The sequence below is a fragment of the Watersipora subatra genome, chromosome 3, assembly GCF_963576615.1.
Source record: "Watersipora subatra chromosome 3, tzWatSuba1.1, whole genome shotgun sequence".
Classification (NCBI taxonomy): domain Eukaryota; kingdom Metazoa; phylum Bryozoa; class Gymnolaemata; order Cheilostomatida; family Watersiporidae; genus Watersipora; species Watersipora subatra.
The window spans coordinates 21,082,582-21,099,271 of record NC_088710.1 but is presented as its reverse complement, the minus strand read 5'-3'; the positions used below and the strand labels follow the sequence as shown (position 1 = coordinate 21,099,271).

At 35.5% G+C, this 16,690-nt stretch overlaps 1 protein-coding gene across 1 annotated transcript; it reads left to right on the top strand.

The window, feature by feature from the left end:
• The first annotated feature begins 2,456 nt into the window (after positions 1 to 2,456).
• On the top strand, positions 2,457 to 16,638 carry LOC137389647 (probable acyl-CoA dehydrogenase 6). Its single transcript, XM_068075709.1, has 8 exons — positions 2,457 to 2,644; positions 2,779 to 2,899; positions 6,624 to 6,860; positions 8,985 to 9,152; positions 10,330 to 10,500; positions 12,540 to 12,701; positions 13,729 to 13,879; positions 16,365 to 16,638. The coding sequence occupies exons 1-8, from the start codon at positions 2,459 to 2,461 to the stop codon at positions 16,456 to 16,458; spliced, it is 1,290 nt and encodes a 429-aa protein (XP_067931810.1). The 5' UTR covers positions 2,457 to 2,458; the 3' UTR covers positions 16,459 to 16,638.
• Positions 16,639 to 16,690: the final 52 nt, after the last annotated feature.

The window sequence follows — 16,690 nt, the reverse complement described above, 5'->3', positions numbered from 1 at the left end:
GAAAGTGAGTCTGTTTTTAGGTTTATTGAAAAATGGTTTGTTTTGTATGTATACTATACACATAGTAACAATAGTGAATACAACGTGTGATTTATTTTTGTTAGCTTGAAGTTGTTTTTCGAAATAACTTATTTAAACAATAGACTAACATTTTATGATTACTTTCTTGTTAAGTTTTTATTTATTTGTAATTTGCTGTAATACGTTTAAACCGGTTTTACATTTTATATTTTATAATATATTTTAATGCGAACATATTAAATACTTTGTTTCCTGACCACCAACTCATGCCCACACATGTTGTAAACAAGAGAAATGAAAACACACATGTATTCTACTGTACACCCCAAATATACTTAAGAAGTATTTTTCTTCTGCTAAGATGACTGTTTTTGTAACTTTATGGCTATACCAAATGCAAATGTGTCATTCTCTCTCTTTACTAGTTTAAGCTGTTTCGAGTTAAGCTGTTTCGAGTACATGTACAAGATGTGATTCAAAGCAGTTGTCCTCTCAAGCTAAAAATCTTGTTTGCAAATAAATTTTTTTCATGTATTCTGCTTGCTTGAGCAAGACCAGAGTGCCAAATGAGTATTCAGAACTAAGCGAATATAACAAATGCAGCAGTAAAGAGTTGATGCTAAGGTCTTGTACAAATATTAAATGAGCAGACAACTCCTTGAATAAGTAAGCTTTGGTTTCACTATTACTAGTACATACCTATATTGAATAAGCGAAATAGAATGAAAAAGGTAGAAATTACAAAACACTCGTTTTAGTTTGTTTACATTGTAAACCAAAAGGTTTTATTCAATGTATTTTCTATTTAATATATTTCATATTTATTACAAGATGTTCATAGAGTGCACTGTTAGTCTCAAAGTAACTGTAATAATTTATAATAATAAAAACAGCCAAATACAAGTTATTATCAACAAAGTATCCAGATGTAACTTTTGCAAGCTTGAAAACCCAAAAAAGGCAGATATGCACTTGAAGTGGATTTAGGTTAGTAGGCTAAGAAGGGTTGTTTAATCCCTGACCTTCTGTTTTCAAGGGATCCCAATGTTGTTGCTTTAGTAAGAGACAAATAGCACTTCCTCTGGGTTCTGACAAGTGGAAATGACCAGAGAAATGCAACTGTACTACTGGTGCACTGTGATGCTGGTAGAATTCTAGATACTGGTGCAATCTGAGAGCTTGTCAGCTTAGTAGCTCATTGAAGATGATGCTTGCGGGTGCACTTGTGTTTGTTGATGCAATGTGTATGCTGATGCAATGTGTATGCTGGGGAAATGTGTATGCTGGTGCAATGTGCGTGCTGGTGCAATGTGTTTGCTGGTGCAATGTGTATGCTGGTGCAATGTGCATGCTGGTGCATTGTGCATGCTAGCGCAATGTGTATGCTGGTGCAATGTGTATGCTGGTGAAATGTGTATGCTGATGAAATGTGTATGCTGGTGCAATGTGTATGCTGGTGCAATGTGTATGCTGGTGAAATGTGTATGCTGGTGCAATGTGCGTGCTGGTGCATTGTGCATGCTGGTGCATTGTGCATGCTGGCGCAATGTGTGTGCTGGTGCAATGTGTGTGCTGATGCAATGTGTGTGCTGATGCCATGTGTATGCTGATGCCATGTGTATGCTGGTGCAATGTGTATGCTGATGCAATGTGTGTGCTGATGCAATGTGTATGCTGGTGCAATGTGTATGCTAGTGCAATGTGTATGCTGGTGCAATGTGTGTGCTGGTGCAATGTGTGTGCTGGTGCAATGTGTAAGCTGGTGAAATGCAGGTGAAGTCGAGCTAGTTGATGTTCGCAGAAAGATCCAGTGAAGGTTGCAGTGTCTGGTATTGTGCACAAGAATGAACATATCCATTACACAGGCAGGGTATTTATACCTTAGAGGGTGGGCCTTAGCAAGTTCAACCATAGAATAGCTAGGTACATGAGAGTTTGTCATGAAACACAGGCCCCGACCTCAACATATGATTAGATAATGGCTACACATATAGTGACTAGTATGCATACAGAAACAAGGAATTATTATGGATATATATAATTGGTTATTTGTATCCGTCCACATCGCACTAAAGAACTCTGGAGTGCTGTTTGGTAAATTTGTAGCAATGACCAATACATGTGTTTGTACATAGATTTGGAGGTGTCTTTGATCTAATCTATTACACTACAGTACATAGTTCATTGCCCAATCGTATACTGTATATTGAATGTACTGAATACATACGATTGACCACTAGTCGTATACTGTACGATTGGTGGCCAATCGTATAGCCACCAGTTTTCGTTCAGCCATCATTTTTGTGTCCACGTGCTAGCTTTCAGGTTTTCAAAAACCGAGTGGTAGTTGCTCCCTCGTTAAATTCGCACTTTGGTACCGATGTTTCTATGCTTTCGATATCTATATGTCTATATCTCCGCAGTTTGCCCTTCAATTATGGCTGCGATGCAACATATACTTGGAAATTCGAAAAGTCTGTTGAGGCAATGCTGTAACAGAAAAGTTTTTAAGCAATTGTTTCAACCGTTTCGATTATGTTCTTCATTATTTATTGCCGATGAACGGGAGACCACAGATTTTTATACAGAAGAACATTTGCAATTGAAAAATACTCTTCGTAAAGTAAATAGCCCTGTATAATAATTATTATTTCAATAATTATTTTGAGATATATACATGTTATTAATGCAATGAAGTTTTTTTTTGCGTTTTGGCAGTTTTACGTATCAAGTTGTATATATTATTGTGTTGCATAGATTATAGAAAAGGATATTAATCCTCATGTGGATGAATGGGAGAAAGCAAAACATTTTCCTGCTCACCAGGTTTTCAAAAAACTCGGTGATGCTGGATTTTTGGGAGTCACTAGACCAACAGGTATGTCGGCTTCATTGATGATATAGTTTTAGAAGAATTCTGTTTAATAAAGCAAAACTTTAGATTAAAAAAGCAGCACTTTACTTTTTGGGATAGGGCTACGGTAGTCATGGCTCCCTTCAGAACTCTCTTACCTCAGACGAGGTAGAACTTCCTAGTGATTTAATTTAAATCTAAAGGGAAGCCTCTATCTATTGGGTTTGTTTTGAGTCAGGGTATAATTTGGAGAGCAGCACACTGCTGCTTATGATTATTGAGTTTTGGTTGTGTGCCCTCTGATGTCTCGAATTGTTCGAGGCAAAAAGCTATTGTGGTAGATATTCTTGTTTGTTGTTACAGAGTTAAGTTCTCTCTTAAAGGCTCTTCTTGTTGTTTTTGTCATATTTTTTCTGTCTTGGTTGATTTCATCTTATGCTTCAGAGAGGGAATGGTGTTTTTCTTCATTCTGAAGAATAGCATCGCTAAACGTGTGTTCCTTCATTTCTGGTATATATCCTTGGGTTAGGTTTATTGTGGTGGGTAGGGATATGGTAGGAAGGGGCTGTCGTCATGGATTTTTGTACAGGTGAACCATTTATCCTGCCAATAACTCTGTCATAGTCACACTTTGGATTTCTCCACGCCCCTCTCTGCTTTAATAACTACTGCTGGCTACCTTGACAAGGTGACAATGAAATGTTTTCAAGCAAGTAATATGCTAAAGCTGTGGTATGGCAATGGCACTTACTTTGTTTTTAAATGCAAGAGGTAGTTTTTTAAAATTTGTTCAGTTTCAGTTGAAAGCTTTCAAGTACATGTTAATAATTAAAAGATAGTTATTATAGTTGTGATTTGTGCAGTTTTTGTAGGTTTGTCATGTTATGGCAGTGATTACATGGCATGATTTATAACCTGATATTAAATTAGCTATCACAGAAACGTTTCATATCGTGATATATCATGTAATTATGTCATGACCAATCGAGACAAAAAATAGTTGGTTGTTTTTTAAAATCCATGAACAAAAAAACATCAATTCCGCACATTGCAGTTAACTATCATAAGAAAGACAATACAATAGTAGTACTTCTACATACTTCAATTTTTACTTTTTGATTTTTTTCTGAATACTTGATCTTAAAATACCCAGACTAACTCTGTCTGCAGCGTTCTGTAAAGTGAGCTACAAGTAAACCAGTAGACTTGAGTTACCATGGTTACCATGCCCGAAGTTCGTATCATCGGCAAGAAGGTAAAGTAAAAAAATATCGGAAAATGCTGCTCAAAAGCAAGAATAAATGCACTAAAAATTCCCCTGTCATACAGCCTACGACCAAAGTGATATTGGAAAAAGAAAGGGTACTGGAAGAAAGGGTTGAGAAATGCAATATTAGCAGTCAAATGGCACTGCAGTGCAATAGGTGAACTGCAATGGTAGCTGCAATGGTAGCTGCAATGGTAGCTGCAATGGTAGCTGTAATGTACTGGGTGTTATTATGTACCACAAACAGCAATAATGAAAGGAAAAGATTATATGTTTATATCTTTTCCCTGCAATAGGAGAAAGGCAATATTAGAAGTAAAATGGCAAGCTGCTGTGTAATATATACAGTTTGAAAGTTGGTTGTGTTGAATGTAGTATGGTTTTGACAGCGATCTGTAACCAAAGTGAAGAAATGGGTCATGATCACCGAAACCATGGTTAAGTCGTGTGTGTGAGATTTAGAGTTATTTACACTAGCAGAAGGAGAACATTCTCAGTTATTTTGCAAAAAAATTTGATTCCAGCTTGATTACAAAAGATTTTATGGTCAATAAGCTGAATGCATGTTTACCATTGGTGCGCAAGCATAGTTCTGAGAAAACTAGTGTTAAAGTTTGAGAAACGAAAACCAATGCACAATTTTGTTTACATTTCAAAACGTCATAGCAACCAATATCAAGAAGTTGTGATATTTATCTAGATTTTTGTATTTATATGCAAAAAATTATACTGATTTTAAAAATCTAAACAGATTTTAGTTGGTTGTCATAGAAATAACTGTATATCTATAAGAAAGTGTAGGCCTATAACTTAATTTTGCAAATATTAAAAACGGCTTGGCAGTACCGCGATATTGGGCACAGCCGTAGTATCATCAACGAGATCTTTAGAAAAATAATAACAGTAACATATTGCACACCATCGGTCGCTATATACTTTGATCTTATAAATTCGAATGATTATAACTATAATATATAACTTATATCTAAATCTTATAATAATCTTATAAAATCGAATACTTATTCCTATAATTAAATATTTTTGCAAGATATTGAAAACGGCTTGGCAGTACCGCGATATTGGGCACAGCCGTAATATCATCAACAAAATCTTTAGAAAATAATAACAGTAACATATTGCCCACCATCTGTCACTATATACTTCGATCTTGTAAATTCGAATGATTATTCTTATAATTAAATCTTATAATTAAATCTTATAATAATCTTATAAAATCGAATAATTACTCTTATAATTAGATATTGTAATAATCTTATAAGAATCGTGTGAAAAATATCATCGTCATTTCCTTCACTTGCACTGCTTTGGACATCAGTTGGAATACTAAAGTACTCATTAGAAGTGTCCATTATCTTTAAAATCGGCTAAAAAGAAACGATTACTTTTCAGTACTTCAGTACTTACATTAATTACAGAAACCTTCGGCAATTGGACAATTCCATAGACTGGTGAAATGTGCACGTTTTTCTCATGAAATGCGCACGACTTAATGGTTCTACTCTCTCTCTCTCTCTCGCATGGCTTTATCGGCATTTCGTTGGCCGGTCTTAATTTTGATTACAAAAGGCTTGTCAGGTTTAATGGCAATTTTAGGCCAAATTAATCTGTCTAATAAGGTATCATCTGATCAGGTGGGTAAGTGTTAGGATATTGTCTACACTTTTCGAAGACTTGGTAACATATTTACATAGGTTTATATGTGTTTTGTATCGTTATTATACTTAAAAGACTCCACACAAAAATGGTTAAATTTGTTGATGAGATTTGGTACAAGGGTTTGGGTACAGCGTTGATGAATAATTTTCAGGAGTTGTGTGCGTATATGCATTTATCATAAATCTCTCAAACACTCGCTTCGCTCGTGTTTAGTCGGGGGATGATGCCTAAGGAGTTATCTACTCTCCAAGCACCGTCAACTATGCAAAAGCTTTGTTAAAGATGAACTACCACAAATTTTTAGTAGATTTTCGCATGTATTGGTACTTTTCTATCATTTGCAATTTTTTATATTTGAAGTGATCTGGCTGCCTAGATGTTTCAAAATCAACTTGATCGCGGTTAAAATGTTCAGAAGAAAAATATGTGCCGAAATGTTGTCACTAGTTGCTCGGCAGCCTGCTTCTCTTTCTCTAGATAGCAGCTATTGCGTTCAAGTTGCAGCGTTACCCATCTCTATTCTGTCGATCTCTTTGCAACTATAGATGTTATAATCGCACTTCTGCTTGATCTGAGCGTTTTAATCGCAACCGAGTTTGGTTGATTTTAATCGTGAAACATCCTGGCAGTCAGATCACCTCAAATATCAAAAACCATAGCAAATGATGAAAAATACCGGTACTTTATGATGGTGTATTAAAATTTTGTGTAAGTTGGTCTTGAAGGATTTTGGCCATACGGATACTATTGTTACCAATGTTCTGTGTCTTTGTTATAGTGTACTCATGATATCTTTTCCTGTAGAGTATGGTGGACTCGGCTTAGACTTTTCCTACAGTGTTGCTGTAGCTGAGGAACTGGGCAATATAACCTGTGGGGCATTGCCTATGGCTATAGGTGTGCAAACAGACATGGCCACTCCAGCCCTTGCTCGCTTTGGCAGCGATGAGCTCAAACGAAACTTTTTAGCCCCAACTATCGCAGGGGACATGGTTGTCTCTATTGCAGTCAGTGAGCCCCATGCAGGCTCAGATGTTGCTAGTAAGTTTTGTTGAGGCCTTTTTGGTACGTCTACTTTGATTGAAGTTTTCAATCCTTTTTTAAAGCATTGAACTGTTATAGCAACCTGAAAAGGGATCATCTTTTTATAGTTTGGTACCCTTTTAAACATAGAATAGTGGAGTGGTTTTAATGATGAACCTACACAAAATTTTGTTAAGATTTTACCAGAAAGTATTAGTATTTTTCTATTATTTGTAATTGTTTTGGATGTTTAAAGTGATCTGACTGTCAGGATGTTTCTAGATCAAAATTGACAAAACCTGATCATGGTTAAAACAATCAGATCAAGCCTAAGTGTGATTATGATATTTGTAGTTGCAAAGAGACTGACAGAATAGATACGCGTAATGCTGCAACTTGAACGCAATAGCCTATACCAACTAGAGCAACGATAGCAACTAGTGACATCATTTTGGCATGAAAATTGCCTCAACTCATTTCTTTAAAAGTTGACTTGCAACAAAATTCACGTCGAGTTGAGTACGTGAATAAAATAAAGGGATTCCAACAGTTTTTAAAGCGTTTTCGTGATGACTGATTAACTGTTCGTTTTGAGCTTTTAAGAGCTTGTAATCACATTTCCACATTGTGCACCTACAACACGGCAGAGTAAGACATGGTGAATCTTTTAATACCAAATAACTGTAATGTGAATTTTGTTGCAAGTCAACCTTTAAAGAAGACCTGACATAAAGCAAGTCTGATGGATAATTTGGTTTTATGGAAAAATATAGGATCCTTCTATTCTAGTCTGCCATCACAACTATTCTACACTGATAAACATTACATGTATGTTTTCATTGTTGTCTGTTCATATCAACTCAGCTGTCACATGTTTCACAGTTTACGAGTAATTCATCATCAGTTTTGTAGGCAGGAAAAAACTTGCTTCAATGTAAACTACAGACATATTTGGAGGTCTTTTTAAGGGCCACTTACGTCAAATTTTAAAAGATTTTATCAATATACACAACTACTGATGTCTTTATAGAGAGGTCTAGACACGTCTTTTTCCTGTAGTCATTTAACCACGATCAAGTTTTGATGTTCTTGTTGACACGCTATATAAGGTACGGGTTAGTTGGATTAAACCGTTTGCTGGTAACGGTGTGCAGGCTGCTTGTATTGTGTAATTTTCTATTTCTCCCTCATAATTTTATGTTTTAAATGTAAAAGGCGTTAATTAATTTAAGACATTTAATTTAAAAAGTATACGCCGGGTGAGGATAAAAATTGTTCATTTAGATTTAGTAAAATGGCTGTATAACGTCTGAATGATGCAACAAACAGTAGTAACTTGTTTCATCGTTGTTATGGAAATGTATAACATGGTGATACTGCATAAGACCAATAAACCTATGTGTGGTCTTGGCTGTAACTGCATGTAAGTACATGTATTATAACAGTGGTGGTTACTGAGAATCACTCCTAATTGAATGTATGAAATGTTTGATTGATATAGCTGAAAAGATAAACCGGTGACGATATCATCCATGTTTAGGTGAATCACCTGAGGCATAATAAGAGGCACTGCTAATAAAAAATTAAAAAATGATTTTATTTACCATTACCATTCGTCTATAAGCGGTCGGAGAAGTAAAAGCCTGTTGACAACTATTCATGTTTAGATACTGTTTGTGTTATAAAATAATAGCAACCTCCAATGGACTGTTTAGGGTAACATTTATTGATGAGATGTTTTTCCTGCATATAGGCTCTAGAGTAAATAGTACTAACTACTTGCGGCACACTGAAAGCTAATCTCTTAATATGATTAGACATGTTTTTATAGTACAGGGGAAGATAACTCCTAAAACGATATGCAATTTGGACATTGCAAGAACTGTGATCTCAATTTTTGCTGTTCATGAACTTATTAGTTTTTTAATAGTTCCTGGCCAGCTCTGATAACTAAATTTATTTGAAATCAAGTTCACTATAAAATAATAGAAGTGGAATGTTTTTAATCTAATATAGTAATCACCTTGGCTTCGGTTGGTGGATAGTCGAATCGACTGAAGTACAGTTGGAAATATGCGTGTGTGACTTGTAACTAGTTGTCCAGTCAAGTGTGGAATAAAAATTATAATTTTAATATTTAAGATATCAAGACACGCGCCGTACGCGATGGAGATTATTTAGTGATAAATGGGTCGAAGATGTGGATAACGAATGCATCTCACGCTGACTACATCGTTCTTCTTGCTAACACCAATGATGGCCCAGCTCATAAGTCTAAGTCACTCATTGTTCTGCCTATGAACCTGCCAGGTAACTTTGCACAAGTGCTGTGTGTCAGTGTTGAGGAGTAGATACTGTACACTGATATATCTCTACTCTATACTGATATATCTATACTCTATACTGATATATCTCTACTCTATGCTGATATACCTCTACTCTATACTGATATATCTCTACTCTATCCTAATATATCTCTACTCTATACTGATATATCTCTACTCTATACTAATATATCTCTACTCTATACTGATATATCTCTACTCTATACTGATATATCTCTACTCTATACTGATATATCTATACTCTATACTGATATATCTCTACTCTATGCTGATATATCTCTACTCTATACTGGTATATCTCTACTCTATCCTGATATACCTCTACTGTATACTGATATATCTCTACTCTATACTGATATATCTCTACTCTATACTAATATACCTCTACTCTATACTGATATATCTCTACTCTATACTGATATACCTCTACTCTATGCTGATATACCTCTACTCTATACTGATATATCTCTACTCTATCCTGATATACCTCTACTCTATACTAATATATCTCTACTCTATACTGATATATCCCTACTCTATACTAATATATCTCTACTCTATACTGATATATCTATACTCTATACTGATATATCTCTACTCTATGCTGATATATCTCTACTCTATACTAGTATATCTCTACTCTATCCTGATATACCTCTACTGTATACTGATATATCTCTACTCTATACTGATATATCTCTACTCTATACTAATATATCTCTACTCTATACTGATATATCTCTACTCTATACTGATATATCTTTACTCTACACTGATATATCTCTACTCTATACTGATATATCTCTACTCTACTGATATATCTCTACTCTACTGATATATTTCTACTCTATATTGATATAAATAAATTGATGCACCCCAACGTCATCATTCTCTATTCTATGCTAATATAATTATCTCACTCTATAGATATATATATATATATATATATCTACAGTAAGCTGTTAGCTTTATATTATGTTCCATATTAAATGATGCAATTCAGTTTCGCTGATTGAGTCATATTTTGAGGTTAAGCTAGCACAAGTGTATGCAGTGAAGGATTCAACTAGGTGAAGTATAACAACTAGGTTAGTATTTTCCCTGTCACGAATACAGACTAGGTTGAACCTATTTACTGCTAGGTATAAAGGTGGATTTGATTGACAAGCTTGGAATGCACGCATCAGACACAAACATGATATTCCTCGAGGATGTGCGAGTTCCAGCAAGTCATATCATTGGTCAGGAAGGTCTCGGATTTGTCTACCAGATGATGCAGTTTCAGGAAGAACGTCTTTTTGCCGTAGCAAGTGGTTAGTGGTTGACTGCCTTTTCTTGTCAGTTTTGGCATACTCTCTTAGATACTTTGGAACTCGGGCTTAGTTCTGAGAGTTGTAGACAATTGTATGTCTAATCATGGAGAGTTGTAGACAATCATGGGGTATTTTCATGCGCAATACTGCTTTCAAACAGCAGCTGACTAGTGAAATTCGCTGCTATAGATATTAAAAATGTATTGGGCGGTTATGTTGGACAACTAGGATATATTATACAAGACAAGAGGTTTGTTTTCGCTAGATGTACACCTGCATGTCACTAGTGGTGTTTAGCGTATTTTTAAAAATGAGTTCCTTGTGATCCCTTAGAAAGTTCATTGAATTATAATAGTTTTAAATTGTTGTTAAAATGTTCTAGCAAGATCACCTGCCTATATGTACTGCACCGATCTCATTTTCGTCATTAGTACTGTATTTTGTATTTTCAATTCGTTGGAAAACATGAGAGAATTGGAAATATCCGGAGTTGCATGCTCATGATTGGTTGTTACGCTCTAGATTTATTTGGTTTGGTCACTTTTTGAGAAATGCAATTTTGGGTTTATCTTTTATAATATGCATGTATATGCTTTTAATTATCAATTGTCAACAGTATTTAGTAAAAAAGGGCACCTATGCTTCAGCAGATATGTGAACCTAAAGCCGCCATAAAAATTATTCAAATCATAAGGCTAAGAATGTGGTGTAGTCATAGGTCTGTGATCAGATTTATAATAATGGTATTTCTTTTTACTATTATATATGCTAGTGCCCTGGTGGTCTGGTGTGCTGTGGGACGTGCCAGTAGAGCACTGAGAATAGCTATGCGCACAATAATTTTAGCTTTGTGGAGAGTGAATTGTTGACACAGGTTGTAGCGACCCCAGGCAGCAAAGCTGACTGGGCTGGCTTGGAATCCCGTACGATGCAATATTTTTTCAGTCGTGACTACAGACGGACATGGCTCATATTATAGTAAAAATTACTCGACACAGTATTTTTATGATGTAACTGTTGGCCTAAATACTATGCTATTGCTGTACTGGAAGACAGGAAGTGTTATATATAGCCCGCAACTCTAAACCCTCACCTGACAATAGAATGGAACCATACAGAGAAGTTTGCTAATAAACATAATGTTGTGGTGGGGCAAATTTTCCATGCCATCAGCTCTCAGGAATAGCACAGTGACTTGTCTCTCCCTAGTTGCAATATAAGATCATGCGCAACTCCAGAATTTGTGGACCAAATGATGATTTGCTAAAAGATGTTGTTTGACACAGCTGTACCTTGTTGCTAAGGGTTGGCATGTGTTTATTTGTTTTCATTGAAAAAAGTACATAACAGTGAGAAATAAAAGAAAGAAAAGGTGCGCTGAGGACCCACACACGCAGTAACATAGCTAATCATGTCCCTGTGCCCTGGTTAGTAATAACAGTAGTAATTTTATTTACATGAAAAAAAATAAAAACAGCGATATGTGGGTGAAAATTTTACAGAATGGTGGTATGCTAAGACATTGAGTTGGTAGAGTGACTTAAGGTTTATGATTCCATCGATGCTTGTTTCACAGAAACATGTTCTTTGCATATTTCTTCAAGCTGCAGCACTGAAACCGCACATTAAAACATCTTACGTATATGATTCTGTTGAGTGCTTGTCATTGTGGTCAGTGTTTGATAACATTGGAATGGTTGTGGCATAATATTTAGATGTTATTATCCTTCTCTCGTGTCATGTTATCTTTGTAATATATGACCTTTGTCTTATATGATCTTTGTCATATATCATGTAGCTTTCAACGTAACATACCATTACCTCAATTAGGTGTTCAGCTCTTTTGGTAGGAGACAGCTATGGTTATTTGTGTTATTATTTCTTTGTTTAATCTTTTTCATAATCTCTCACTCTGTTTTGCTGTGGTCAATGTGAGAAACTGCGTCTGTATAAGTCTGATGCATACCTGGGTAGTTCTAGCCTCTCAGGACGTATTGAATTAAGTTAGCTGTGGTGCTGATACAGTCGTGACCTTGCAGCGATCACACCCCTTCGCAAGGTCATCCGAGACACAGCCGAGTATTGTAAGCAAAGGAAGGCTTTTGGCAAGTCACTTCTTGAAAACCAGGTGATTCAGTACAGACTCGCTGAACTGGAGACAGAAGTCGAACTGCTCCGGTCTCTTCTCTACAGAGCCACGAGTATGTCTTATTAAATGTAAACTGTTTTAGTTTTCAAGCCATGCACTGGAGTTATTAATAGCTCCTACTGTAAATTGTATAGAGGCTTGCTTCGCTGTGCCAATATATCCACCTCGTTAATAAAAACATGGACAGTCAAATCCCGTCGTATGAGGATAGTCTGTTTTGACATTTATTTCATGTGGCGAAGCTGGACTATAAAGAAGCAATTCTTTTTTAAGAATACATCTTTTTAGTTTATTTCGTTTCAGAGTCAAAAAACAATGGTAAATAATTCAAATAATTACATATAAGCATTAAAGAAAATGTCTCATTTAAAATTATGTTAAAACTAAATTAATAAAGCGATAATCAATGAAAAAATGTTTCCGTTGTTATTTTACCTTAGAGACGGAAAATCTAGACTCAAGATTAAATTGGTTCAGTGGTAGATTAAGTAATAGAAATATGCAGAGTAACTTATTCTAACACACTATATATAGTTTAAATTAACATAATTGTATTATTACGTTTATTTTTACTTTAAATTTTTACCAGCTTTTTCATTCTCAACCGCGCAACTGTAGTTATTCGAGAATCATTATTTCAAGAGTCGCATGCTGGAGATAAATTAGTTCATACCGAGACAAATATTTTCAAATTTTACATTGTCGAAAATTCCTATTAGTTTACTAACAGAACTTCTTCATAATTCCTATTGTAGGTATTGATCTCACATTTTTCATTCAAAAGCAGAGTTAACAAGTGACAGGTTGTCTGGCTCTGGGCGATATACTTGCACAGGTCAATTTGGCATCGTTTAGTGGGACAGGCTTTGGGCAAAAATGAAAATGTAAATTATTCAGTTAGTTGCTCGTTTTGTTTTGGTACAAGTTTTTACACACTTTGAATTTCGGAACGTGTCACCCTTAGAAAGATTTTAATTGATAGAATCAAATCAATAAGGGTTACTTGCAGCTGTTACAAGTAAAGAAATAGAGTAGCCATTCATTTCGATAGCATTAGTTGATGATCTCCGGTGTTGCAGAGCAGTATGTGGGTGGACAGGATGTGACTAAGTTGGCCTCAATGGGCAAGCTGAAGGTCGGAAGGTTGGCTAGGGAAATCCCCGATGCGTGTCTCCAGTACTGGGGTGGTATGGGCTTCACAAGCGAGGTCCTTATTAGTCGTCTTTTCAGGTACCCTCTTTTTAACTGTTTCTTTTTGTGGCATTTTTTCCTCTTTGTTGTGACATTTGAATCTTCTATCGGTAAAGGTATACGTATGGCGTTCAGATTCCAATCGCACACCCTTCACAGTTGCAGTAGAATTACACAATTTTTGTCAATTATAATTTGATGGCACATGGTAATCAAGCCATAGAGTCCTTAGCAGGCAGCATCAAAAACCATGGTCCGAGATATCTTTTAAACAGATAAGGATTATTGGCTACAAAAGCCAACCACTTGCTTATAAAACAAACACGATTCGATGAATGCTTTGAGCGTTTTTATTGAATTCATACGCAAGTCAACCTCTACATGGGAAGAATAATTACCACTTCAATCGTGTGTCCTTAAAAATGAGCTGAATAAGATAACTCCAAGTTTACGCATATGGGTGGACAACTCCAAGTTGATGCATATGGGTAGACCCAAACATACACTGATTCATTGATCTACAGTGGTGATCATACTAATGGGACCGCCTGGTAATTTCATAATAATCTTTTATGGCATAAACTCCCTTTCCCACTAATCTCAGACCATACATATTATACATTAGACCTGCACGATGGTTCGGTTTGATCCAGTGGTTGCGGTTAGTTTCTATTAAATCGAGTCGAATCTTTCATTTTCTGACATCAGACAAAGCCGGCAACACCAGTTCACCGGTGCGATTTTTTGGTGCGGTTTCCGTTTTCATATCATAAAAACTGCGCCGAATTCACAGATTCTTCCATGGAAATTGACACTATTTTCTCGTGAAAGGTTTTTTATTTTTAATCTTTGCTTTACATATACGTAGATATCACATCCATTCTTAAAAGCTATTTATATTTCATTACAAAAATCTGAAGTTACGGTTCATGAAATGAGGATGTTCAGGTGGCCTCAGTGTCAGGTTAACCGCAAGCAATTGTGACATCGTTTGACACCGTGGTGAGTCATCATGTGTGTCAGTTATAAACAGTGTTCGATTGAGGTTGGGGTCGATAACCGAATTGGCATGGGGAGACAAATCGTGCAGGTCTATTATACATATTTGAAAAGCAAATATTCTAGACATTCTGTCTACCACCAAAGGTGCACTCTAGTAATAAAATCTGTTTAATAGGCACCCATTATGTATATCCTATCAGGTCAGTCTAGGCTTATGGTGTCATACCAATTACTAGGATGCTAGAAATACTCTAAAGAAACTTAAAAACACCACCAATTAACTTTTATAGAGTTATGTTCTAAAATTATGTCAAATTAATTTACGTTTACCACAAATTTAAACATTATTTATTTTGGATTTTTGTACCGCTTCATGCCGAAAATACCATATTGTACAAAAATCAAACTAATAAAGCAAATATCAGTTAGTTTTGCCCAATATTCTTATCCAGTACATTCTGAGCTTTCTATTGATGTGGATATTGTCATAATTCATATAATACCGACATAACAATATATGAATTAACAACAAAAATGTATATTTTGAGTGGTCCCATAAATACGATCACCACTGTATGTTTCTTGACGTTTACCCCAGAGATAATCCAAAACCAGCTGTATTAACTCAGCAAACAAACTGATTTCACCCTTTACTGATATAGTTTTGATTGGCTGGCACTGAGGTAATGTCACCATGATTGAATTTGTGGAACACAGTGGATCCTCGCCATACATTTTTAATCTTTTCCCGTGTTGGCATCATAAGGCGAAAATTTCGTATAGAGGAGTATAGAAACCCATAGTGATTATCTAATGAAAACGCTCCCTAGTAAAAATCACCAAATTTTTATACATGTTCTGTATATGTTAAAAACTAGTAACAAAATAATATATTAACCTTAGTAACTATAGTCATCTATAGTAACTTTAGTGTATTTAGTGGTTATGGTCTACAAGAAAATGTAACACCACAATGTACTATGTACAGTATGTACCATAGGGTGTTCTAACCGCGAGGCAGATGTGTAACATAAATGTTGAATTTAACTTAAATGAATTTAGCTTTTATGCGTTTAATAAATGAATTTATTAAACGCATGCTTAAAGTGAAGTTTTAGTATGTAGTTTTAACTATTTTACTGAATTTCAACTTTTTCATCGGCTAAAATTTTACCACCTATCTGTTTTCAGTTTCGTTTTAACATTAATGAATAACTTCGAATTGAGCGAGATTGAGCATCGTATCTCTTTCATTCGTTTTTAGAGGGATTTCGGTGAAAGGCATATCGGCATATTGTTATTCCGACATAATCAGCATGCTGACTGCCAAATTTGATTTTGGAGAGAAATTGTCGTTGATATCGTATGGCGAAAAATCATGTTTTACATCATAGGGTGAAAAAATCGTATGACAGGGTCATCGTAACCTGAGGGTGCACGCACTGTACACTGTAATTTGCTCAAGCTTGTGTGTAGTCACCTCCTTTGGGTTGCTAAAACAAGTTTTTTGTAATGGTTACAGGGATTTCCGTCTCCTGTCCATCGGAGGCGGTGCTGATGAGGTGATGCTCGCCATCATAGCAAAGGAAATGAAGAACCTGCCTCCCTTTAAATAGGGCAGTTCTCTCTAATCAATATACATTTTCCTTATCCAGTATTGGGGCCAAATCCTATTTTTAATACTACAATTCATTCTATTGATAGTGATTGATTTAATTGTAATTTATTTTATTTTTTATATTTTTATAACATTTAGAGTCAAAGACTATAAATAAAGATATTATGACTGCAAGCAACTAAGATAAACATAAAATTATACTAGAACAATGAACTATAGCTCCTCGGCAG

Bases quoted from the DNA above. Each gene is read 5' to 3' on its own strand.
- LOC137389647 (XM_068075709.1), top strand. From the start codon at position 2,459: ATGGCTGCGATGCAACATATACTTGGAAATTCGAAAAGTCTGTTGAGG. The intron at 9,153-10,329 runs GTAACTTTGCAC...ATTTACTGCTAG, and splicing joins TCTGCCTATGAACCTGCCAG to GTATAAAGGTGGATTTGATT. The intron at 12,702-13,728 runs GTATGTCTTATT...CCGGTGTTGCAG, and splicing joins TCTTCTCTACAGAGCCACGA to AGCAGTATGTGGGTGGACAG.